Source organism: Arvicanthis niloticus, chromosome 4 (assembly GCF_011762505.2).
Source record: "Arvicanthis niloticus isolate mArvNil1 chromosome 4, mArvNil1.pat.X, whole genome shotgun sequence".
In the NCBI taxonomy this organism is placed as follows: Eukaryota; Metazoa; Chordata; class Mammalia; order Rodentia; family Muridae; genus Arvicanthis; species Arvicanthis niloticus.
Window position 1 is genome coordinate 85,680,910 of NC_047661.1, and position 27,174 is coordinate 85,708,083.

At 38.2% G+C, this 27,174-nt stretch overlaps 2 protein-coding genes across 12 annotated transcripts in view; one reads left to right on the forward strand and one right to left on the reverse strand.

The window, feature by feature from the left end:
• Cept1 (choline/ethanolamine phosphotransferase 1) overlaps positions 1-226 on the reverse strand; it is a 42,502-nt gene extending 42,276 nt beyond the window's left edge. For both annotated transcript variants that reach the window (XM_034499786.2, XM_076933081.1), the window contains exon 1: positions 87-226. The gene's annotated coding sequence lies outside the window, so the exon portion shown is untranslated. The remainder of the gene's footprint in view (positions 1-86) is intronic.
• Positions 172-27,174, forward strand: Dram2 (DNA damage regulated autophagy modulator 2). Of its 10 annotated transcripts, none has more exons than XM_076933084.1 (10): positions 172-323; positions 4,293-4,421; positions 4,754-4,909; positions 10,628-10,772; positions 18,995-19,062; positions 20,645-20,784; positions 23,801-23,978; positions 24,680-24,762; positions 25,991-26,083; positions 26,591-27,174. In XM_076933084.1, exons 4-10 carry the CDS (start codon positions 10,642-10,644, stop codon positions 26,699-26,701), a joined length of 804 nt encoding a protein of 267 aa, XP_076789199.1. In that variant the 5' UTR covers positions 172-323; positions 4,293-4,421; positions 4,754-4,909; positions 10,628-10,641; the 3' UTR covers positions 26,702-27,174. The 10 variants fall into 10 exon arrangements, with proteins under 10 accessions (XP_076789199.1, XP_034355680.1, XP_034355679.1 ...); XM_034499789.2 differs by lacking the exon at positions 4,754-4,909 and adding an exon at positions 9,393-9,510; XM_034499788.2 differs by lacking the exon at positions 4,754-4,909.

The following is a 27,174-nucleotide window of genomic DNA, read 5'->3' on the forward strand; positions in this document are numbered from 1 at the left end:
CACTCCGCTCCTCCCGGGAGAAAAGCGCCCCGCCACGTCCGCGACATCCCCGCCCCTTCCCTAGGCCGGGCCCCCGGCAGCCTTACCCCGAACCCAACAAGCACAAGCCTAGAAATAGCAACTCCGATTCCAGGCGACTGAGTGACTGATAGGCGGCAGCACGTTCACGACACTTTCACGATTGCCGTAAAGAGGGGGACTCAGAAAAGGCTGCGGCGCGCCTCCGAGCTACTCGGGAGCGCGCCCCGGGGCTCCGCCCATATTACGGTGGGCCTGTTCTGCACTTGGAGGCTGGAGCTGGCGGGTCCAGGACAGGAAAGAAGGTGAGTGGGAGGGGGGAAATGGCTGGCCTAGCGCCAGCGGGTTGTTTAGTTAGGTGCTGGATCGAAGGGTGGTTCGCAAGCCGAGAGCGAGGGCGCAACATGAGTCCCCTTAGTCTCACGGGCGCGCGAACCACGCGAACCGCGGCAGCTCCACTTGGTTCCGTGAGCTTCGTGACACTCACGACCAGAGTTGCGGGTCAACTCCGGGAACCCACGGATCACGGGAGATGACAACTAAGCTGAGGTCTCTGCCGTCCTACTTTTTCTTTCTTTGGTACCTCTACCACCAGCTTGTCCCCAGCGGTGCTTCGTGCCAAGCTTGGAGTCCCTTATATTTTCCTGGTGCCAGACACAGTGAAGCTCTAGTACTACAAGACTCAGGGGGTTGCTTTTTAAAGAAAAAAATCAGCTAAGGAAACCTTTGCCCTAATTCCCTTTGCCATTCCTGTGCCCTTATTTCTACTTGGTGGAGGCTGGGGAACTTCAAAACGAAGATCAGTGGTGACCTTGTGTTTACACAGAGCGCAGTCTTCATCCCATGATTGTGTTTCAGGGAGTGGTCCCTAGTTGAAAGGAAATTACAAGTCCTGTGAAACCTAACAGCGACGTTCCTTTGAAAAGCACTGAGACAGGGATAAATTCTCCAGCTTTCCCAATTTTAATTTATAAAAAAAAAAAAACCCAAATTCAACAAATTTGTGCTGCTGCGTTATCAAATTTTAATTTATCGACTGTGTAACTAGATGATTTGAGATTAGCCATTGGAAAAATGTTACATTTGTCAAGAGGCCATATTAGAATTTAGGAAAATTGTCATTGCTATGCTTTGTTTTCCACCTGATGTTTGTGTGGACCTCTGAAAAATAGCCTGAGGCCACCTGTTCGTTCACTTGGAACATCCAGAGTTTACATTTTTACTATTCTTTTGTTGTTACCACTTAGAAGAGACAACATAAAAATGTTCATTTTATTACCAGTGGCTTTTAAATGCTTGTGGGAAAAAAATGTAACTGGATTTCTGACTCTTGGAGCTTCAGAGTAAGCAGAGAAGGTGGATGAGAGATGCAAAACAGTTTGTTAAACATTCCTACTGTTGTGTAAAGTTTCTTATATATTTTTAAGTAATTCTAAAGATTTTATTATTATTATTTTTTTGGTTCTGGAAATTGAACTTAAGGCCTCTTGTTTGCTATGCAAACACTCCTTAAAAGAGTTCTTGAATGTTTTGACCTGTAAAATAGTTAACCATTATACTTCTAATCCACTTGGTCTGAAATCGCTCCCGTACGTACTTCAGTTTTTGGAGGGGAGGTGCTGGACAGTTGGTTGGTAGTCTTCCTTATTACTCATCCTGTCTACTTTAGTTTTTCAGTTGTCTCTGAAAGACTTTAACAGTATTTTAAGCCCAGCCTTGCTTCTAAGCAGTCAGTTTAAACAGCTAGAATCTTTAAAGCATAAACATAGAAGTATATCATACCTCAAAAAAATTCATACACAGCTGTGTATTGGTAGTTATGACTGCAATTTATGAATTGTTATAGTATTTTATACTTATATTTCAAGTATAATACTGTATTTCAGAAATTCGAAATTTGCCTGAAACCCAATAGTTAGAAAGTGATAATTACGGAATTTACAAAAATGGATAATGTTCAGGGGTTAGAGAAATGTGTCTGCTGTGCCAAACAATAAGAAAACTGACTTCCTACAATTAAAACTTTTTAAAAATTACAGCTGGTAGATCACTATTATAAGAAATCTCAAGCACCAGGTCCTTAAAGGAAACATTTTGCTCACAATGGTACATTCTAGTGTTCAGGCCACAGATACTGTTGGTTCATTGGCTAGTATTTGTGTGCTGCTTAAAATCATGTGGTTGAATTGATAACATATCTTCTTTGTTTATAGATTTCAGGATTTGAAAAGGGAACTGGTTGGGACAGTTCTGAAGACTGACATTTTGAAAACTCTTAAAATACGTAGTTTATCTTTCACATTGTGAAAAGGGGCACATACTTACTGACCACTTATGAAGGAACCTAACATGTATTATCTCATTTAGTATTTGAATAAACCTCTCTGAGATATATATATATATATATATATATATATATATATATATATATATATGCATATATACATACATATATATATACAGTTTTTTCGAGACAGGGTTTCTCTGTGTAGTCCTTTCTGTCCTGGAACTCACTCTGTAGACCAGGCTGGCCTCGAACTCGGAAATCCGCCTGCCTCTGCCTCCCAAGTGCTGGGATTAAAGGCGTGTGCCACCACTGCCTGGCTGAAACAGCGATTCTTTTAGAGGGTTTAACAAATGTGAGATGGCTCAGCATGTGAGATATTTGCTAGCAACGCTGATGACCTGAGTTCATTCCCCTGGACACACATAGTGGAAAAAGAAAATCGATGCCTGGTCATGTACACCCTCACCTTCACCACACGCCATCCCACCCCCATCCCTACCTCCCGTTCCCTACCTCCCATACTTATAAAACATATAAATAAATGTAATCTAAAAATACTAGACAATATTAATTATATATCACTTGTGTGTTAGGGTCTTTCCCTGCTGTTACTATAACTTCTGTGACTCTCGAGCAGAGTCTGCTGGAACTTTACCATGATAAGAAAATGTCCCATACTTTGTCTAGTTGCTAGTCACTAGACTGGGTCTGAGCATTTGAATAGTGGTGACTACAACATAGGAACTGAAATTTGAAATTTTATTATATATTAATTTAAATAACTGTACCTTTCTAGTAACTACTGTATGGTACAATCTGTGCTGGTAATATTTGCATTTTTCAAAGGAAGAACTGGCTCAGATAAATTTTGAAGCTTGCTCAAGATTACATAGTTTTACTTTTAAGAAGGTTTTACGAAGGGAAATACTTATTAATTTGGAAATACAGGGTTGAATGGGTGGAGGGGAAGAAAAAAGCAGTTCAACCAGGAATAGAGAACCTAAACAAGAGTGGTTACAGTAGGTAGAACGGGAGAAGGGAGGACTTACAGAAGTAGGATTGCCATCATTTCGTGGTGGTGTGTGAGTGTTTTGGGGAGAGAGCCTGCTCTGCAAGAGTTACTGTGATGTGCAGGAATCTAACACTGCTTACTGAAATAGAAAATCCAACCCATTACTGGAGTTAAGATGATTTGGTGTCAGTTTTATGTTTATTCAACAAGTACTGAGTGAGGATGGGTGAGTCCCTGTGTTTGCAGTTGGTGAAGTAGCATCTCTCTCATTCGGTTCATTTCCCTTCCTAAATGTTCACACTAAAGAAGTAAAAAGCTGTAGACATGCAAGTCCAGTTCTCTCAGGAACTGCTTACTTCTTCACACCAAAGAGCTTAGGAATGGCTGTGTGTAAAAGAGAGCCTTTCTTCTCTCTCTCTCTCTCTCTCTCTCTCTCTCTCTCTCTCTCTCTCTCTCTGTGTGTGTGTGTCTGTCTGTCTGTCTGTCTGTCGTCTTTTTCTATCTGTGTCTGAGTGTCTGTCTGTAAATGCAGGTGTATATGTATGCCTGTGGTTGTTAAGAACAGAGGGCAGCCTCAGGTGTCATGTACCTTTCCAAAAGATAGAATGACTCAGTGGCCTGGAATTTGCAATGTGGGGAGGTTGACTGGTGACCCTTATGAATATTCCTGTTTCTTCTGCCTCTGTGTTAGGGTTATAGGCACTCTTGTCACATTTGGCACACTCTTGTCACATGCTCGAGATAGTATTTTTACGGTTTATGCAAAAAGTATCACAATTTCAGTGAGTAATATTTTCATAAGCTAAAAGCAAACATTTTCCTTAATTATGTAGCTCATTTCCTTTGCACTACCTTTTCTCAAACTGTCAGAATCTCAAGACTCCATACACACTCTATGAATGGAGGGCCAGAAAACTCTCTCCCGCTTAGCCAAGAGAGATCACTTAAATATGACTGTTTTCTCCACATATCCAGGTGGTGGAATAAAGATACCATCAAGATCTAGACTCTGTATGAAGTCTTTCATTACTGATTCAAGGTTCACACTCACAGTCTACATGCTCTGAAAAGCTAGAAACCCAAATTAACCTGAAGTTGGCCCAGGTTAGTAAGTCAATCATCATTCTCTCTCTCTCTCTCTCTCTCTCTCTCTCTCTCTCTCTCTCTCTCTCTCTCTCTCTCTCTCTCGTGTGTGTAACCTGAAGTTGGCCCAGGTTAGTAAGTCAATCATCATTCTCTCTCTCTTTCTCTCTCTCTCTCTCTCTCTCTCTCTCTCTCTCTCTCTCTCTCTCTCTCGTGTGTGTGTAACCTGAAGTTGGCCCAGGTTAGTAAGTCAATCATCATTCTCTCTCTCTCTCTCTCTCTCTCTCTCTCTCTCTCTCTCTCTCTCTCTCTCTCTCGTGTGTGTGTGTGTATGTGTATGGATGCACATGCAGGTTCCTGTTCAGATGTATTATGGTCCATATGTGGAGATCAAAGAACAGCTTGTGGGAGTCAGTTCTTTCTTCCTGCCATGTGGATAAAACAATTCTTTGGCATACATATAGTTTTGTCATTTATGAAAGATCACAGCAAATTTGAATGCTAATGAGGTAAGTGTACTTTTCTAGTTATACATTAATTTTTAAATCACTGAATATTTGACCCTCTAGGGCAGTGGTTCTCAGTGTGAGTCTCAACCCCTTTGGGGTAAAAGAACTCTTTCACAGGAGTCACCTAAGATCATTAGAAAACACAGATATGGCCATCCTCCCCTACATATATAGCTGGAGCCATGGGTCCCTCCCTATGTGCTCCCAGGCTGGTGGTTTAGACCCTGGGAGCTCTGGTTGGTTGGTATTGTTGTTCTCCTCATGGGGCTGCAAACCCTTTCAGCTCCTTCAGTCTTCTCTCCAACTTCTCCATTGGGAACCCCTTGATCAGTTCAATGGTTAGCTGTGAGCATCTGCCTCTGAATATCTCAAACTCTAACAGACATCTAAGGAGACAGCTATATCAGGCTCCTGTTAGCATGCACTTCCTGACATCTACATCAGCATCTACCTTTGGTGACTGCACATGGCCTTGTCGGCATAGGTGGGAAAGGAGATCCTTGGTCCCATGAAGGCTGGATGCCCAATAGGGGGGAATTTGAGGGTGGGGAGGTTGGAGTGGGGGGTTAGGTGGGGGCACATCCTCATAGAAGCAGGAGGAGGGGTTCCTGGGTAGAGGGGGTAGATTGGGGTAAGGGGATAACATCTGAAATGTAAATAAAATATCCAATAAAAAAATAAATAAAAAGAAGAGAGTATATACTTATAGTTATTCTTAGAATTTTAATCTTAATATATTTATTAAGCAAAAGAGGCCATACATAGTGCTTTAGTATGGTCATATGTGCAGTTATTTTAATAATGACTCCCTTTTTGGTCTTTACTGCATCTTTTTATGTATCTATGGTATTTTAGATGTTTTTCATTTATTTTTTAAAAAGAGTAATTTTTATCTTAAAGATTATTCATTCTTCATCATGTGTATTGTGTGAGCATGTGTGTGTTTATGTACGTAGTGTACATGCAGGAATGCACAGAAGTCAGAAGAAGTTGTTAAAGCCCCGGACTTAGTTAGAGAAAAGTGTGACCTTTTATGTGTGTGCTGGGCACTGAGCCTTTGTCCTAATCAAGAACAAGCACAGTAAGTTTTCCTAACCTCTGGTCCATCTCTCCAGCTCCTGTTTCTCAATTTTTAGGTTGTGTATGTATGTGTGTTAATGTGTGGGGCTGTGAACATGAGTGCAGGTGCTCCCGGATGCCAGAGGTTGTGTAATGCCAGGTGTATATACTAATAACTGAGCTCAGGTCCTCTGGAAGAGCAATGCATGCTTTTAACCTTGAACCATGTCTCCAGCCCCAGTGTTTTTCTTACAAATAATCATATTTCAGGCATCATTACAGCTTATCAAGCAACCAAGAAAACCCTTTTATAGGACTGCAGTCTGAAGCACAACACAGTTCATGCTTACCTATTAATACAAAGCATTCTTTTAAAAATGTAAAAAAAAAAACCCCACTGATATTTACATTATGATTCATAACAGTAGCAAAATTACAGCCATGAAGTAGTGAAAATAACTTTATGGTTGGGGGTCACCACAACATGAGGAACTGTATTAAAGGGTCACAGCATCAGAAATGTTGAGAACCACTGCTCTAGGGCAAAGAGCATCTACCATGTTTCTCAGAGTTGACAGATTGTATTTCTCCTATTTAAGCAGCTTTGCATAAATATGTAGTACAAAGTGGGAGAAGGTACATTTAAGACCATTTCATTTCCTAACATTTTTTCCCTAGTCACAAGCTGAAATAATTTAATGAGGGGTGTGTGTGTGTGTGTGTTTGAATATTCTAACAATTCAATCAAGATATAATACTTTGATTCTTAATTAAACTATTATGCTTCTTAAAGAACAGAAAATATTATATTAACACGAAAAACTAACTCCTAACACACAGTAGCTTTGAATCTGAGCTGAGATGATTCAAGCAGTATTCACTGATGAGTGCATGGTGCAAAGTGTACCTTGTATGATCAGAGCCAAGGTTGTACATAAGTTGTGCAATATAAGCCCAGGCAAATACCCTCATGTATTTCTGGATTTGTTACACTGTTGGGTTTGGATTACTTTCTCATTATATGTCCAGAAATCCTTTCCTCTTATTTTTATTCCTATTATTTTTCATAAGCCCACGTTCAGTTACATGACCCACAGTTTAAGAAGCTAGATTTTAGAATACTTTCAGATTTAATGATCACACAAATTCAAGCTCATAGTTGGAAACCATAAAACACATTCAAGGGGTCTGAGAGGATGGTTCAATGTATAGAGTGCCTAGCATATAAGAAAACCTGAGTTGGATTCCTTGTACTGATTAAACTGGATGTGATGTCACATGCCTGTAATCCTGGTGTTTGAGTGATGGAGACAAAAGGATCATGAGTTCAAAGCCCTTCTGGACTACATAGGGAGTTCTTGGCCAGTCTAGGATTTACATACATACATATATGTGTGTGTGTGTGTGTGTGTGTGTGTGTGTGTGTGTGTTTCTTGGTTTGGATTTTTATAGTTAATATAGTTTTGTCACTTTATTGAGAGTTCTATGGTCAATTTTGAATTGGTCTATACAAATATAATGCATGGTTTACTTTTTCATGCACAGGACAAGTTGGTCTAGTACCTTTTAGCCTTTGCTTTATTATATTGCCTTTATTTCTTTGCTAAATAAAGATTAGTTGACTCTGTCTAACAAGAAAGAAAGAAAAAAGAGAGAAACTTTTTTTAAAAAAAGTATTGCAGAATATATGCTGTCACATGATAGGTTTCTAAGAGTTCCGTCTCTAAGAAAACGTAAATGTGAGGCTAGACAAAACCAATAAATAATAGAGCTGAGTTCCTGTAGTCTTGAGAGAAGAATTATTGGAAACAGGAATTAAAGTAGCATTCAAGAGCTGACTAAGGAAATGTACCCATCAGGATTATTCTCTCAGCAACCTGCTATAGAGAAAGTGTCTACCTGACATTGACAAGAAATTGCCAAGAATAATAAATAAATCTATAAATGAAAATGTTATGGACCTTTAGGAAAGGGAAAAATGTTAGGAGATTATGACAAGTTAGGCAGGAAATTGCTTGAATCAACTTATAATGGTAACTTTTTAGAACAAAGGAAAAGAAACTAACTTAGCACTGTAAACATTCTTGTATTGCAACATGTCATATGACTGAAGCAGATAACAAGTCACAAGTGGCTGAGATTTCATTATTGAGAAAGTCAGCCTGAGACAAAGAAGTAGAAGATTGTGAAGCATTATTCAAACTCAAGGAATTTGATTTGGTATTTACATAGTTGATGGGAAATACTAAAAACAATTACTTTTAATTTTAAAGTATTTATATTCTTAACAATTAATTTCAAAAAGTAAGTAAATGAATTCATTATTCACATTCTTAACTTGTTATTATGTATCATCTTCAGTCTAGAGTTTAAGGAGAAAACACCCTGCGATATGTATTTAGGTGTTTTTTTTTAATCTCTTCATATTACAATCAGAAGTATAATAGAGACAAAACAAAAAACAAAAAAAAAACAAAATAACTGTTTCTTGTTCTCTTAAAACTGAAGGTTTAATGAAGAAGGAAAACCAAACAAGATACTACTGTTTAGTGTGATCAGTGTTCTTGTTGATGAAGTACAGGATCCTGCTGGAAACAGCAAGGACACTGAGCTAGAGCTACACTTGGAAAATGTGTGGGTTGGAGCAGGAGAGCTGCACCTTACAACCACTTAGCTGTAACTCCCAGCTCTAGGGAATCGGACACCCTCTTCTAGCTTCCCAAGGTGCCAGGACACATGTGTACACAAACATATATGTAGCATTACACCCATACACATAAAGTATATTAACAGTGTGTAGAAGAGGTGTGAGGGTGATGATAGCCACATGGCAGAAGGCATGCTGCTCTGTGGTGTGCCTGTGGGTGCTGAGTCCACCTCTATAGTCGTATTCTTCTGACACTCAGTTCACTGAGCACCTTGGGGCCCAGATGGCTTGTTTTTGTATCTTCCATGGGCATATTACTCACAGGCAGGTCCAACAAGTAGTTCTTCTCTTGTGTGGGGAAGTAAAGAAAGTTTTCTTGAAATAGCACAGCAGCTATAAGTCAGTCATGAGAACTCTGGTGTTATGCAAATATTCCTCTACTTCCCCTTTGCCAACATTGCCTTTTACTCTGTCTGTCTATCTATCTATCTATCTATCTATCTATCTATCTATCTATCAATCAATCAATCAACTTTCCATTGCTCTTCAGGCTACTATAGATCACATAGTGGAAGCCACTGTGCTTGGTCTGAGTTACTAGGCATGTCTTGCTTGTCATCCTGTTCCTTATTGCAGTGCTCCCAGTCATTGGTCTGGATAAAGGAACCTAAACTGTGATCAGGGTTAACCCTATAGTGGTCTCGTTATCGTGATTTTTCTGAATCTTTGCATTTTGAAGCCCTACATCCTTTGCTGTCTTGTTCCTACCATTTATAGTCACAGCTCAGACTCTGTGGACCCTATCTTCTTGAGAAGTTGATATGACTTAGTTGGTAGATGGCTTATCTAATACACCTGAAGCCCTGGGTTTGATCATCAGAACCACATTAACCAGGTATGGTGTGGTATACACTTGGAACCCCAACAGTTAAGGTAGCCAGCCTGGAATGCTTGAGATCTTGTTTCAGAGACAGAGAGAGAGAGAGGGAGGGAGGGAGGGAGGGAGAGAGAGAGAGAGAGAGAGAGAGAGAGAGAGAGAGAGAGGTAGAGAGAGGTAGAGGTGGGATGGGGATGGGGAAGGCACAGAAGAAGGGAAGCCAGGGAGGGAGGGAGAGAAGAAAGGAAGGGACAGAGGCAGGCTGACCAAGACTGAATTGGAAGAGTCCTGACCTCAGGATTTCAAGGTTTTAGGATCAGACAGAGTAAAAAAAAAAAAAAAAAAAAAAAAAAAATCTAATTTCAAACACCACATTTCTTGTTTACCATGAGGGCCTGGGTGAGAGGGTGTGGTCCAGAGAGTCTGACCACTGAAACTATGGCTCTGCTGCTGAATATACCACTTGCTTACTATAGCTCAAAGGCCTCACTCTTCATATCTAGATACCTCTTGTGGTGGCATTGATGCCAAGGATTACACATATCCTCCATGACATCTTTTGATCATCTGATTTATGTCTTTTGAATTTTGAAAAGTCTTCATTACAGAGACATGGAAATGTCAGTCCTCTCATCATGCCTCAGTCTGCCCAGCCAGCTCATCAGCATACCAGATACTTGTCAGGTCAGAGAGTACAAAGAGTGTAGTGTCTCCCCTTCCCCACCAGGATACAGAAGACCACATTCACTCATCTGACAAATTGTAGATTGAGAGTATTAGGGTCAAAAACCAGCTGTATTGGAAATGTAAAGATATTTTTATTATCTGAATGATACACTGTAACAGCTATCTCATTGATTTACATTATTGTAATATAGACATGACTTAAATTGTATGAGAGAGAGAGATTGTGTGTGTGTGTGTGTGTGTGTGTATGAAATGATAAGACAGAAAGCAAGTTAGTTTCTGGTCATGGCCAGTGAGTGAGTCTTAGTTCTAAGAAGGGAAGAGGTAGTACAGGGGCAGTTCAAGGAGGATGTTTGGAGGGTAAGATCAGAAGTTCGTGGAGTGGGTGGCTAACATGGAGTGGAAAAACTTACCCATTACTGTTTCTCATTTGCTTTTTTTGCTTCAGAAGACCTGTCTGAAATGTGGTGGTTTCAGCAAGGCCTCAGTTTCCTTCCATCGGTCCTTGTAATTTGGACATTTGCTACCTTCATATTCTCATATATCACTGCAATAACACTCCACCATGTTGACCCTGCATTGCCTTATATCAGGTCAGTAAAGTATATTGTTCATATAGAAGTAACACCCACCTTCAGTACTGGGGACTGAACACAGGCCCAGGTAAGTGCTACTTTCCCTAGACAGTCTTTAGGACTAATTCATAGTTTACATTGAATCTGGCATCTCAATTTTTTATTTGAAATTCACGTTTTTTACTGCTATTGTAGCAAAAGAAACATAAAATAGAACTTGCAGGTAATTCTTTCTATGAAATAGAAAACTCTGGGGACTGTAGGGTAAGAGTCAGTTAATTAGTAGATTCTAAACTCTTAGTGTCTAGTCTTCTAAGTAAGTGCTTGAGCTTGCCTCAGAACCTGGAATTAGAATTACTTTCCTTGTAAATTTAAAAAAATGTTCCAAACAATACTAATGTTAGAAAAACATAGTAGTATTGGCAAATGTTTATTAATTTATTATGTAACAAGGTAATGTTCTAAGTTTTCTTCAGGCCTTAGGTAGTCCTTGCATTATCCATGTGTAGAGAAATTTATCCTCATTTAAGTAGACAGGAGCTAGAGTAATCTTTCTGTTACTGTAATATATATCTAAAATAATCAACTTATATCCGTATACAGTGGCTGTTCTGGCTCACTCTTGTAGTGGTTTCAGACCATGATTAATTGGTCCTACCTCTCTGAGCCTGGGACAAAGCATACATGATGTCAGTAGTATATAGAGAACAAAAGCCCTCACTTCAGGACCTGAAAGCAAAAGCAAGCAAGGAGATCAGAGGTTTGTAATTCCCTTTAAGTGTATTTATCCAGGAACTTAAAGACCTCTTCTAGGCCTCACATCTTAAAGAACCCACAACTACCTATAGTGCTATCCTATAGGCTAAACCTCCAATACATTCAGTATCTAAATCACAGAAGGAGTATGGTCCTGGAATAGTATGTGATTTGCTCAGTGGTACAACTCAGTAAGTGATGAATCAAAATTTGTACCTGCAGTTTTACTCTAGGGACTGTGTTCTTACTCTTCTTGACCTACTGGCTAGATATTTCTGACAAAATAAATATTATCAGTTATATTTTTGAAATTTCAAAATTACCGACAATTTAATTGTTGGGTAATCAGTTCCATGTACTGTGTTCATAACCACTTTTAAACTTTATTTTTCTGAGTGTTTAACCTGTACTGTATATGTACCACATGCATGCTTTGGTCCCCTTGGAGACCAGATAAGAGCATCTAACCCCTGGAACTGAGTTACAGAGGGTTGTAAGCAGCTGTCAGGTCCTTTGTAAGAGCAGCAAGTGCTGTAACTGCTGAGCCATCTTTCCAATTTACCCAACCCCATCTCTTTCAACTATAGAAACAAGAGTAATTATTCCAGCAAACTTTTAACAAAAATGATACTGCTTACAGACAGGAAGACATTAGGGCTGACTCAGCCATTAAGAATACTTCCTCCTATTGCAGAGGACCTGTTTGGTTCCCAGTACCCACAGAGTGTCTTCAACTCCCTGTAGCTTCAGATCTAGGAGACTTGATGCCTTCTTTTGACCCACACAGGCACACATATACATAGTCATACATTAAAATTGAGCAAATCTTTAAAAATAAAGTAAAAGTCCCTTCTTCACTCCTGAAGTTCGTTCTTGCCTCTGAAGGTGATAGGCAATTTAGTGGCTTTCCTTCCAGAATTTGTTTTGTCATCTGTCGTTTTAAAGGATTCTTACTCCCTTTCTTTTTCTCACAGTTAATATATTTTGCTTAGCAATTTTTAGGTTTAAACATAATGAGTAATACCTCCCTCCCTGCTGGATGTTAGAAATAATGTGATAATAAAGACAAGTTGTCAGATGGGGAAATACTCTATGCATACTCTTGCGTACTTTATGGAAATGTTGGTAAATTTTTCTATGTGGTATTGCTGAATAGACAGCAAGGTAAGACTTTTAATTTGACACTGCCAGGAATGTTTATACCTTCACAAAGAGAATATGAAAAAAACTAATAATTATGAATGGTTTCTAAGATACTAATTTCATTTTTATAATGAAAGGGAAACTAACCAGGGAGAGGAAGAGTTAGGGGAGTTAACTAGGATTAGAGGTGGTAAAGACACCATCACTGAGCACAGTGCAGCTGTCAGTCCATGTATTTTCATCTAAATGATTCTACCTAGAATATAGCTGAAGCCTTTGAAACACCAGCCTGGAGACACTGAACCAATTGCTTTTTCCCTTTGTCCTTATCTAAAGAGTATATTTTATTTTATGTTTGTTGCAGTTGTTCCATTTCCTCACTTACTAACCTTCTGATAGATAACCTTTCTAACACAAAAAATGGCAAACTTTTAAAAGTGATAAACCTGAAGGCTTAGTTGAGCCATCAAACTGTCAGATGAACTTCTGACAAGTTAAGTATCCTTTCAGAAGGGGCACCATGTGATTGTGGCTTCGGTAATGGAGATACCATACAAAAGTCAGACACAGATTGGGTGTACTAAGAGATGTTTGTAAACCCCCCCCCCCCAATTTTTTATAATTTTAAGTGTTCACTTCTGGTAATAATAATTTGACAAATGATTACCCTTGTATTAAGGAAATGCATGGCTCTAGGAGCCAGACAATTCTTTGCTTCTCTGTAAGAAGATGCATATTTAAGATTGATGTGAGCTTGTCAGCATTTTTATTTCCCCATCTGACAACTTGTCTTCTTGCATTCCAGAGCTTTCTGTAACTTAGGAGTTACTAAAGTCTTTTGAGTGTTTCAGTTCTCTGCCAGTCTCCTGTGTGGTCTTTCCAGGCACTCTGGACACTTCCCCCAACCCCATCTCCTTCTGCTTTTAGTTTTCTAATGATAAGCTTTTCTAATGATAACCCTGAGCTCTTTCTCTGACACTAGGATATTTAAATTGTAATATTATACTTATCTTAGGCTCATTTCTTTGATATTCAAGATATATAATTAGGTTAAACTAAATATTCTGCCAAAGGATTTTTCTTTCGGTTTATAGGTGCTATCTAAAAAGTTACAATCCCAAAGGATATAAAGAAATGCAAAATTCACTTCAAAACTGAATTTATAAGTACCTGCAGTTACTGTTGATGGTATTGCAGGAGAATGTGGCTACTGGGAAGTCAGAATTCTTTTTTCTAAGTTTTAACTTGAAATTTTTTTATTGGATATTTTATTTACATTTCAGATGTGATCCCCTTTCCCCATTCCCACCCCACCCCCAACCCGGGAACCTCCTATCCCATCACCCTCCTCCTGATTCTATGTGGATGTGCTCCCACCCACCCGTCCACTCCCACCTCCCCACACACGAAATCCCCCACACTGGGGCATCCAGCCTTCACTGGACCAAGGACTTCCTCTCCCACCTATGCCCAACAAGGCCATCCTCTCCTACATATACAGCTGGAGCCATGAGTCCCTCCCTATGTGCTCCCAGGCTGGTGGTTTAGATCCTGGGAGCTCTGGTTGGTTGGTATTGTTGCTCTCCCCATGGGGCCGCAAACCCTTTCAGCTCCTTAAGGCTTCTCTCTCACTCCTCCATTGAGAACCCCATAAGCAGTTCAATGGTTAGCTGTGAGCATCTACCTCTATATTTCAGGCTTTGGCAGACCTCTAAGGAGACAGCTATATCAGGCTCCTGTCAGGATGCACTTCCTGGTATCCACATCAGCATCTACCTTTGGTGACTGCACATGGGATGGATACCCAGGTGGAACAGTCTCCTCCTTCAGTTTCTGTCCCACACTTTGTCTCCATATTTGCTCCCATGAATATTTTGTTACTCCTTCTATGAAGGACCAAAGCACCCACACTTTGGTCTTCTTTTTTCATGAGCTACATATGGGTTATGAGTTGAATCTTAGGTATTACAAGCTTTTGGGCTAATATCCAATTATCAGTGAGTGCATACCATGTGTGTTCTTTTGTGATTGGGTTACCTCACTCAGGATGTTTTCTAGTTCCATCCATTTGCCTAAGAATTTCTCGAATTTGTTGTTTTCAATAGCTGAGTAATACTCCATTGTGTAAATGTACCACATTTTCTGTATCCATTCCTCTGTTGAAGGACATCTGGGTTCTTTCCAGCTTCTGGCTATTGTAAATAAGGCTGCTATGAACATAGTGGAACATATGTCCTTGTTATATGTTGGAATATCTTCTGGGTATATGCCCAGGAGTTGTGTAGCAGGGTCCTCAGGTAATACTATGTCCAATTTTCTGAGGAACTGCCAGACTGATTTCCAGAGTGGTTGTACCATCTTGCAATCCCACCAACAATGGAGGAGTGTTCCTTTTCCTCCACATCCTTGCCAGCATCTACTATCACCTGAGTCTCTTACAAAGCTAAAATGCTTTTTATATGACCCAGCTATACCATTCCATGGACTATTTCTCAAAGGACTCGACATTCTCCTCCATATATATTTGCTCAACCATATTCACTGATTGGACTATTCACAGTAACTGGGGAATTGAACCAACCTTATCTCCTTCAATTGAGGAATGGATAACAAAATAATAATACAAATACACTACAGAATGTTGTTAAGCTGTAATGAGATTATAAAATGTTCAGGTAAATGGATCGATCTGGAAAAGGTTATATTGAGTTTGGTAAGCCAGACCCCTAAAAAAGTGCTGCATGTTTTCTCTCGTTTGCAGTCTGTACCTCCAAACACTAAGGATGTTTGAAAAAACCACGTGGAATTATACTATTTCACGTTTACCTGAACTTACATATAATATATGCAAGTGTTTGTATATACCATTATGTAGTTTAAATAAAAATTTGGCACTTGGGGTGTTAGAATTTTTCCTGCAACAGCCATAGAGAAACTAACAAAAGCTTAAGTACTAGGCATGAGAAACTTATTTTGTTGGTCAGTGGAGTCCGAACAACTCTGTAAAGAGTGTAAACTATTGCTGTTTTTCTTGTTTGCCTCACAGAATTTGAAGGTAAGTCCCTATTGCTAAAGACACAAGCACTTTAAACACAGGATTCAGGGATTCAAGCTGAGTCTGACCTTGAAACCTCCCTGATGACTAGCTTTCGTAATATTAGAATGTGCTTTGCAGCTGCTAAAAAGAAGGACAGTCAATAGTTCTACCCAGTTGTGATGCCTACAAACTACAACAGTGAACTACAAGGCAAAGACATCTCTAAAGATGCAGTAGTGACCCATATATCAAGGCAGTAAACAACAGTTGTATATTCTGTAATGCTTTACTTCAAGACTAACACTTCATCTTTTTAATCTTTGTAGTAGGTGGTTTGTAGAAAAGGAAAGGCAGTAATGCTCAGTGGATGTCTCCACCATTCTATGCATTACCTCACATTTTATTTCATCCTCGTATTGATTCAGCAAAGCTGGGAACAAATGAATAGTCCCAATTAGCAAATAAAAAATATTTTAAGGAGATTAAGAGCATGTATCTAAATATTACAGTTTTTAAATGATTTGTTTTCTATATGGATCTGTGTAGTAGACCATAGTGCCCTGGAGGACAGGAATGTAAACAGACCCATTGCATTTCAGTGTGATAGTTGTTTTGAGAAACCTGGATAGTTTTGTCAGTTACTGTCTACTAAAAGAATCATCCAAGATTAAAAGTAAGAGGGCATTCAAAATGGGTCCTAAATGTAACTTCCATGAATGTGAGAGTTACATCAGATTTGTTTTCCTTTCTATTCCTGTTCAAGAAACAAGGTGATCTGAAAGTGGCCCTTATGGGTCCACAGGGAGTGGCACTGTTAGGAGATGTGGCCTTGGTGGAGTAGATTTGGCTTTGTTGAAGGAAGTGTGTTAGTGGAGGGCAGGGAGGAGTTTGTTTTGAGGTTTCAGAAGCTCAAGGTAAACCCAGTGTTACTCTGCTGCCTGCTGACCAGACATAGAACTCTCAGCGTCTTCTCCAGCATCACCTCTGCCTACAAACCTCCGGACTTCCCACCAAGGTGATGAGAGACTAAACCTTTGATCCCATAAACAAGCTCCAAATAAATGTTTTCTTTTGTAAGAGTTGCCATGGTCATGTTGTCTCTTCACAACAATAGAAACCCAAACTAAAACAGAAGTTGGGACCAAGATCTAGGGTATTGCTGTGATAGGCTGGACTATGTTTTTGTTTGGAGGAATATGGAATACTTTGGGACTTTGGACTAGAAAAGCATTGAACACTGTAAGCAGGGCTTAATGGGCCATAATAGCAAGGGCATGAAATACAGTAGTTCTGAGGCCCTTGCTCAAGAGTGTTCAGAGGTAAAGAATAGTAACATGTGACCTATAGATTATTCTTCTGATATTTTGGTGAAGAATGTGGCTACTTGCTGCCCTTGTCCAAAAAAAAATCTGCCCAAGGGCAAACGGAAGACTTATGGATTAATAGCATTGGCAGATGAGATTTTCAGACAGCCTAATATGTCGCTGGCTGTGTTGCTTGGTAATTAGTGGCTACACATAGTGCAGATCTATAATGAAAAGAAGCAACCTGAGCAAGGAAAAATGCAAACTGTACAATTTGAGGAGAAAAGGGGTACGAGGAGTGTAAAGGAACTAAGTCCTCCATTCAAGGATATAAACAAATTAAAGAAAAGCCTGAGGCCACATGTAATAAAGGGAGTGGGAACTTCTTGGCAAGATCCCACCCAGATAAATTTCCAGGTTTGGAAAGGAATTAAAGAAAAGTTTAAGGCAGATTGTAGTGATGCATACCTTTGATCTCAGAGCGCAGAAGCTGGCAGATCTCTGAGTTTGAAGTCAACCTGATCTACAGAGGGACTTCCAGGACAGCCAAGCTTAGGCAGTGCGGAAAACCATCAAAACCAGGAAGCTGGTGAAAATGTTTTTGAAAAAGTGGAACAATATTCCAGCCCCAGAATTGGGCAGCTTTGGCCACATGGTTCAAGCCTTAGAGTCAAGGATACAAGAAGGGAGATATGGAATCTTCCCCCATGCTTAAGGAAAGCCACTGAGGCCAGGTGTATGTCAGGGCTGTCCCTGCATGGAGGCCCAGAGGCCATTGTGTGAAGCTATGAAGGTGAAGATTGGATTGCCTTGGAGACCCCAACGTGTTGGAGATGCCAGAGCTGTTAACAGGAAGTGAAACCATCCCAAGAGAAAGAATTGTTGCAGTCAACAAAGCTGAAAGGAGTAGGAGATCTGAAGAGTACTTTCACATCAGGCATGTTGTTGCAGTGTTTGGAGTTTGCCCAGCTGGATTTCAGTCTCCTTTCAGGCTGTTATGTCCTCATTATGGACCTTTCCTTGCTTTGGAAAGGTACATCCTGGGCCATTGTATGTGGGAATTACGTGTTCTACTTTTTGATTTTACAGGGGATTATAGTTAAGAGATTGCACAGATCTCAGAAGAGACTTTGAGCTTTGAACTTCTAAACAATTTTGATACTGAAGTAGACTATAGGGACATTTGAAGTCGAACCAAATGCATTTTTCAAAGATACACTACAAGCTTATGGAGGCCAGCAAGTGGATTGTGGTGGTTTGGATGAAAATGGCCACCTTAGACCCAGGGAGTGGCACTAATGGTCTTGTTAGAGGAAGTATGTCAGTGGGAGTGGGCATTAAGGCTTCAGAAGCTCAAGCCAGGCCAGTGCCATTCTTCCTGCTACCTGCCCACCCAGATGTAGAACTCCCAGCTTCTACCATTGATGATAATGGACTAAACCTCTGAACTGTAAGCCAACCCAATTACATTCTTTCCTTTGTGAGAGTTGCCTTGATAATGATGTCTCTTCATAGTACCAGAAACCCTAAGACAATAATGGATGAATGGTGATTGATAAGTATTTTTAATGATCAATTGATGGACAGTTGTTAATTGAAGTCAACAGCGGGTACAGAGACAAGAGCTGTGAAAGGGCCAGGCCTGCTTGTAGAATATTCTAGTGAAGTGGATACACTGATACTTTTATGGACTTAATTTTGGGTAAATGCACAGCATACTGTTAACATATCAAAGATAATCTGTTTTAAGTTGGTTTTTGTTGATTTCTGCTATGTGGAAATGAAAAGATCTGATAGTCAATAAAGAGGTAGCTAAATATTTATATACTCAAATTATGTTCTCTCTCTTTCCCTACATACACACACACATACAAACACACACACACACATGTACGTTGTTCAGGGGCTTTTAAAGGATAAAATGTGTTAAAATAGTTCCTGTTATGGTAGGGTGTCTAGTGTAAGAACCCTACCCTACATACTTTTTCTTTGTCTTTCAGTGACACCGGGACAATACCTCCTGAAAGATGCCTCTTTGGAGTAATGCTAAATATTGCTGCAGTTTTAGGTAAGTAATGGAAGTAGGAGTGGTTTTAGCATACAAAATGAAGAGTCAGAATGCTGATTTCTTCTTTAAATATTGTATCACTACTTATTTTCTAGTTGTACTTGAGAATATGTTGTTACTAAATTATAAGTTATAATTATGTTCCTAAAAGAAGAAAAGGAAAAAGAAAGAAAGAAAACTCTTGGTTATATTGCTGCCTTCCAAAGGGATAGGGTGGGAAAAAGCTCCAGTAGAAATATCAGTTTATAGAAATACACTTTGAAGAAATATTTATATGGCTGTAGTAGACTTCTTAGTTAAACATGAGTTGCAAGGACAACCAAACATTCCTTGGAACCTTAGGTAGATTTCTTAAACAACTAGTGCGATATAAAGAATTGAAGGCAAAACTGACCACGACTAAATTCTTTCATGATAAACAGTTTAAAAGTTTAAGAGTAGAAATGGAATTGTGTTTTCATTTTTGAAATAATCTCATGCTGCAAAACTTACCATACTGTATTATGTTCAAGCTCCTCTTTTGTGTGTGTGTGAGCCTGACTTTTGTTAGTTTAATAAAATATTTACTAAAATATTAAATATGCTTTAAAAAATAATTTCATTCATCAGTTCAATACATACTATTTGCTTCCATGAAAAAGAGAAACTAAGGCTAACAAGATGGTCTCGGAAGTAATGATACTTGCTTACTGAGCCAAAAGACCTGAGTTTAATCCCCAGTACCCATATTGGGGAAGAGAACCAGCTCCAAAGGCTGGTTAGTGACTTACATATACTCTTCTCTCTCTCTCTCTCTCTCTCTCTCTCTCTCTCTCTCTCTCTCTCTCTCTCTCTCTCTCACACACACACACACACACAGAGAGAGAGACAGACAGACACACAGACAGACACACGCACACAAATAATTCATAAATGAATGTGAAAGAAGTTTGAAAAACTAGAAATTAGAAAAAGTAATTTATAATCATGTTTTCTATTTACACTCTTCAAAACATGTCTACAAAACATATATCTATGTTTATTATACTTATATGTTATCTGGCAATAACTCTGCAGTACAAAGTTTGATTTAGAATATAAGTATGTAAAGCAGGATCTGGTTTCTTTTGTAATTAACTGCTGTGTGTTCTTGAGCCTAACTGTGGTAACATGAAATAAAACAATATGAGATGAGGGGAGATTTTGTTGGTCTTTCCTATGCGTGGCCCATCTAGATTCTACTGTTCACTTTGATGCTGATCCTAAAACTATTGTGGGTTTATTGTAATAAGAGTATCATGAGAGCTTTCTTCAGAAGATATCAAAATTATTATCTAAATTTAATATTAAGTAGTTGTAGACATGAGGATCGTGGATAGTAATGGCTTACTCTGGCAAACAGGGATTCAAGTAGTTCTATGATGTGACTAGAAGAAAATTCTTTAAAATCTGTAGGTTCTTTTCTTTTCTTTTTGTATTCAAGTTAATGTTAAAAAGACAGTTTGTGTTTCTGGGTAGTGACCGACCTTGGTGAACATTTCATGGACACATTATTCTCTTGGTTATTCATTACTTGGTTGTTTTTCAAATTCTCTCTTCCCAGGCATTGCTACCATCTATGTTCGTTACAAGCAAGTTCATGCACTGAACCCTGAAGAGAACCTTATCATCAAATTAAACAAGGCTGGCCTTGTACTTGGGATACTGAGTTGTTTAGGACTTTCTCTCGTGGCAAATTTCCAGGTTTGTTTGTTTTTTTTTTAACCCAGTGAGAGTGTCTGTCTGAAATGTTTTGGGTATCTATATTAAAGTGGAAAGCTCAGGTCTTCCGTCATGTGCTGTTCCTGTCTCTGCAGCCTACAGAACTCAGCTTTATCATTTGAGCCTTGTAGAAACAGCTTCTTTCACTATTAGAAAAATTCATATTTGGTGATCTAAATAAACATAAATCATAAGAACTCTTTCTTGGGTACTCAGAACAGTTACTTATAGACTTCATTATATACTTACTTGGAAATTACTTCAAGATCAGACAGAACTGATATTAAGAATAAGTAATAGATTTTAGATCTAAACTTTATTTTATACCTGATGAATCATAATCATTTACCTTGTGTTCTTGTTTGTAATCAAGAATTCTTGTACCTGTGATAGGATGGGAGAATCTGTTCCTTTTTCAGCTTTTTCTTTAAAAACCATAAAGGCTGGCCACCATCCATCTCTGTCATAACTGTCTTCCTGTTCCTGCTGACTAACACAGCTAATAATAATAATAATAATAATAATAATAATAATAATAATGAAATCACACCTCTTTCTTAAAAATTTTAACCTATTTGAAAATTATTATTAAGTAGAATTCATTCACAAATGGCTTAGAAAGACTTTCTTGAAGACCATCTTTATAGCTACAGGATTATTTTAGTAGGGAAGAGAAATTGTACTCCACTTTGAAAAAGTAGGGGAAAAAAGATTATGTATAGCCAAAAACCAGAGTGATGCTCAGTGGATGGAAAACTCCTAATAGAAAACATGAGCGATAAGAAGGTATATTGGCTGTTACTTAAGATACTTAGGTTAATTTAGGCAAGATTCTTTCTGAAGTTAGACAATGTGAAGATGAAACTTGAACCCCAGAAATCAGGCCCAGTTGGCAAGAGCTCAAAGGAACCTAAGCAGAGTTTGATCAAGGAGAAAGCTTTCCTCACTCAGCAGTGAATCATCATTTTAACTAATTCTCATTTGCTAGAAGTGTGCAATATGAGTTGTCAAGATGACTTCTTAAAAAATAAATAAATAAAGATAGTTTTGCCAGGCACTAGTGTCAAGAAGCACAATGTCCTTGTGCCATGGAGAGAGACCTAAAGTTGTATAGGACAGCTAGTAAGCTGTGGATATTATAAAATGAACTCTGATTTCCCTAGTCAGTTTCTATAGTTCAGTGTTAAAAATGTTACAGATGATTTTTAGGAGATATATATATTGCTATATTGCACACTACTTAGTACATGCAAGCTCTCACTTATTTAGGAACTTTTTGAAAGACATTGAAGGTACTAAAAAGGTTAGAGAAAAGATCTTATATGGTCCTTTATTTCCAGGGAAAAGACCAATAATTATAATCATATGGTATTTGAAACTTTAATTTAATGTACACTGAATACCTTTGTACAGTACAGTATATAGTGCCTTGTACAGTGTATATATAATATTCAACAAAATGAGTAACAGGAAGTAAGGGTCCTCAGTGCCACTTAGAGAAGTGTTTTCCTTGCAGAATACGCCCTCCTGTTCCATGAGCACTAGTCAGTGGGGGAAGAGGCTCTAGTTGAGCAGCAGCATGGCATCTTCATGTTCACTGAGATTTGTAGGCGTTGTCTTCAGCAATAGGGCCTTACAATCAGTTTGTAAAGAGCAACCAATAGCTTTGGCAGGATCCTGAATTGCTTAGAGGTTCTTGTGGGGCCCTTTTGGCCAACAGGTCAATTAGATATAACCCATTCCTGGCACCTGAAGTTTTGTTTGATAATAAGAGATGTCTTCTTGTGCTTTGTATACCCCCCCTTACTTGATTCCATTTACCTTATTTAATAAATATATATAGTTTAAGAAGCTTCTACTGCAGTAGGTTTCCATAAGACTCCTCAAATAACTGTTGGTGTCATCTGTCTGTCCTTACCCTCCTCTTTTCCTTCCCATTTTCATTTGATTTTATATGCCTTCATTTCAAGTTTTAATATTTCCCCTCCACTTTTTATTTTTACTTTTACCTCAATAGTGACATTTATTGGGCTATGTCTATGCTTAGTTTTATCAGATTCAAGCAGGGATCCTGCCCCTCCCTCTCTCCCCCCCTTTCTCTTTCTCTGAAAAGGAAAAGTTGTGCCTTTGAAAAACCAAAATCTCTAATTTCTGTATATTAAAAATCAGCTGTAGCAGTTAACTGAGAAATAGCACATCAACTGTGTAGATTGTTCAGCTGATACAAAATAAGAAAACTGAACCCTGCTTTTCCTTTGTTCTCTTAGTCATTATGTTCCCCCTGTGCCAAATATTGGCTGTGCCTTTTCTACAAAAGAAATACAAACACCACCAACTAAACAAACAAATAGAAAGTAGTGATTCAATCAAAATTTGGTTTTAAACATTGATTGTAGAAATTTGATATTGACGGTTGTCTGTTTTAATCAGATGTAACATATAATATTGGAATTTAAATATAAGTAAATAAGGGCAACATCATAACTTATAAACTACTAATGATTCCTGTGGCATAATCAATGCCTAAATAGTACCATGAAGACCTTAAATTCCATTTAAACTGTCCTGTCTGATATCCCAGATCTCTATCGATAACTTTCTTACTCTTCTCTATTATGACCACTAGCTACTTTACTATGGGATATTCTTATTTCTGGGGTTTATTATTTATTTTTGTGTACCTTCGCTAGAATATAAACTGTGAGAACTGAGTGTCTATTTTATTCATTTACATATTAATGACTTTAAAAACTGCCTGACACCTAATAGAACACAATAAAAATGTTAAGTAAATGAAACAAAATACATCAACATTTGTTACCATTTTTATTGTTGGCAAATGAAGTCATCTGGTTTTACTTTGGTCTTCCTGTGCTTTGGGGAAGTAGTTTGTTCAATCTCCACTTAGCCCTAGTGAGCTGTCTGCTTGCACTTTAAGTGATATATTGCCAATGCGTTCTTTGTTTTTCTCATTGACTGACTTTTTTCTGCTTCTCAGAAATCAACACTATTTATTGTACATGTATGTGGAGCTGTCCTTGCCTTTAGTATGGGCTCATTTTACATGTTTGTTCAGACCATCCTTTCCTACCAAATGCAGCCCAAAATTCACAGCAAACAAGTCTTCTGGGTCCGACTGCTATTGGTTATCTGGTGTGGAGTAAGTGCACTTAGCAGTATCCTTTGTTGTAATGTGTGGTTTACTATTGAAAGAGAATAGAATAACAAAAAAGTGAGTGCAGTTTGGTACAATGTAAGAACCATTTTTTTATTTTAATTTTTATATTGTTATACGCACACTCACATACATATGTATTTTATCTACACTTATGTAAGTGCACCATGTGCATTCCTGGTGGCCACTGCTATCAGAAGAGAATATCAGATACCACGGAATTAATCTGCAAGAGTAACATGTGCTCTTAACTGCTGAGGCATTGTTCCATCTCCCTCAGTCTCTTTAAAGTCACCCTTAATTAAAGGACATTGTTCATTGGTACATGAAATTCAGACTGAAATTAAGTAACTAAGCTAGGAAGAAACATAATGTTTGACATAGTCATACTTCAAAGAAAGCAAGAAAGAATAATTATGCTCACTACAGAAAATTACTCAGTGGAAATTTATGGTAGAGCTGCTAGTTTTTGAGTAAAGAGAAAAGGATATGATATAAACCATTCCTGGTTACTCTGGATAGATCTTTAGTTTTAGGGCTGCCCATGACATTAATTCTTTAAAAAAAAAAATAAGATTGGATCATAGTAATAAAAGCTAGCCTTTAAAGTTAGCCTTTAAAATGATTTGTTGTTGTTATTATAATGTACAAGTTTAAACTTTCAGATCTCTAAGAGTCTTCCTTGACTTACTTTTTTTATAGTGATGACTTGCTCATCAATTTTGTACAGTAGTGATTTTGGTCCTGATATAGTACAGAAACTACACTGGAACCCAGAAGACAAAGTAAGAGCTTGAGGTCTATAAAATATTATAAGCTTGTGTGTGTGTGTGTGTGTGTGTGTGTGTGTCTGTGTGTCTGTGTGTGTGTCTGTGTCTGTGTGTGTGCTTGTGTATGTGTAATTACTTTAAAGATTTATTTTCATTTTAAATTTATTATCACTACATGTGTCTGTATCATGTATACATGGAAGCCTGCCAAGGCCAGAAGAGTGCATTGAATCCCTTGGAGCTATATTAATAGGTGGAAACAAACTGCCCAACATGGAAACTGGGAACTAAACCTGGTTCCTTTGGAAAAGCAGCAAACACTCTTAACTATTGAACCATCTCTCCATACCCTACATAGTTAATGTTGTAAGTTAGTACACAAACTCTAAAAATAGCCATAGGGAGAATATCTTGTATACCGTATGGATGTGTTGTCTGTCAATTAAAAAGCCTATGACTTGTGGCATAGATAGGAAATAGAGGTGGGACATCAGGGAAGAGAAAGGATTGTTGGGTAGAGCCAGGCACAGGAAATAGGCCTAGGATGATACGAGGAGACAGACAAATGGAACCTGAGCACAGGTAACCAGCCACGTGGCAGAATGTAGGTTGAAATAAACAGGTTGTCTTTAGTTATGATCAAGTCAAAGTAGACCCTAGCTATATGGCCAAGGCATTTGTAAATATATTTTGAGTCCAAGTCTTATTCTTTGAGCAATGGACTAGGAGAAAGAACCAGGGTTCAACTTCAACAAATAGCCTTTATAAAAGTTTATTAAGAGTATTCTTGAGCTTTCTAGAGGCATTTCATGAATTTTATTAAGATGCATGGTGTGTGTGTGTGTGTTAGTGGGTGGGAGTACTTTTTTTCATTTCACTCAGTGACCCAACTGGCCTTAAATTTGTGATCTTCCTTCAGCCTCCTAAGGATGACAGATGTTTTTTTATGAATTTTGTGGCTGGAGGGGGGTGGGTTGTAACTCCTTGGTTGTAGAATGTAGGTTTTGTCTTCGTTATTTAGTGGAAATTATATTTGTTGTAAGTGAAACAAAAACATCTACTGTAGGTCAGGAAGGACTCCTAGTAGCTACTGCAATTTTCAAGACATGTTCAAAAATCAAGGAATGATCTTCAGAAGGAAGATTGGTCTATAAGAATTTGATGTTGCTTAATTTAAGTACTAACATAGATTATTTGAATAGGATGTAACAAAGTGGCCTTTGTTTTTTTTCTTTAACTCCAGGGTTATGTGCTTCACATGGTCACTACTGCAGCAGAATGGTCTATGTCATTTTCCTTCTTTGGATTTTTCCTGACTTATATTCGTGATTTTCAGGTAATAAATAGTTTTAATTCTGTTCAATAGAACTTCATTCATGTAGAATAACAGAATATTTCATTGACAGATTTTCTGTCTGTTTTTGAAAATTAGCATTTTAAAATCTGGCACCAAAGAAAGGGATATAAGAAGAGTAACTTCTGGTGACATTGTACCTGGATTTGAGGGAGTTGTGTGTTACAAGTAAACTTCAGCCTTGATAATGGAGTTGCAGAGCACATCTGAAGAGATTCTGTAATCTGTGTTTATTCACCTAGACCCAGCCCTAACACATGGCTTTACTTGGGAAAAAAAAAAAAACCTACAAAAGAAAAATAGGAAACTTAATGAGGCATGGTTTTTTCATTTCACTGGATGCTCAGGATGTCACTGTGACAGTGACTTCCTGTTCCTCATTAGATCAATTTGTTTCTCTGACTACATAAGGGATCTTGTGCAGCATAATGAAGAGCTAGTCTCTCATAAGGACAAAACTTCTCTATATAATTTTCTTTTCTGTTCCAGAAAATTACTTTACGGGTGGAAGCCAATTTACATGGATTAACCCTCTATGACACTGTTCCTTGCCCTGTTACCAATGAAAGAACACCACTGCTTTCCAGAGACTTTCAATGAATGGATAAAAATCTTCTGTGATGATTGTGATTCTCAGGGACTGAGAAAAGATGCACAATAGTTGCTTGTTATACTGTGAAAATTTGAACCAATCAAGGCTGACAGTAACATTAATAAAAGATAATATCAGGAGAAATGTAATAAGCCATCTGATAAGTTTTCTTAAAGAATGATGTTAAGACTATCTAAAAACATTATGTCTAGACTTTTTTATAATCCAGAAAATAAAACCAAAGGATAATACTATTATAGTGTTTCCTACTTTATCAAAGAAAGACTGAAGTATATCGAGTAGTCTCTATACTTGGCCTTAAACATGTTATATTATTTTAAAAGCACCTTTTTGTTAGGAGTACTTTTATGAGAGAAATTTTCTATGACCCAGTAATCAACATTGATCAGCAAATCATTTAGAATCAGGGCTTAAAACTGAAGTTTTACTATATTAATACATTTCTTGTAATACTTAAAAA

Bases quoted from the DNA above. Each gene is read 5' to 3' on its own strand.
- Dram2 (XM_076933084.1), top strand. From the start codon at position 10,642: ATGTGGTGGTTTCAGCAAGGCCTCAGTTTCCTTCCATCGGTCCTTGTA. The intron at 20,785-23,800 runs GTTTGTTTGTTT...TCTGCTTCTCAG, and splicing joins CTCTCGTGGCAAATTTCCAG to AAATCAACACTATTTATTGT. The intron at 23,979-24,679 runs GTATCCTTTGTT...CTTTTTTTATAG, and splicing joins TGGAGTAAGTGCACTTAGCA to TGATGACTTGCTCATCAATT.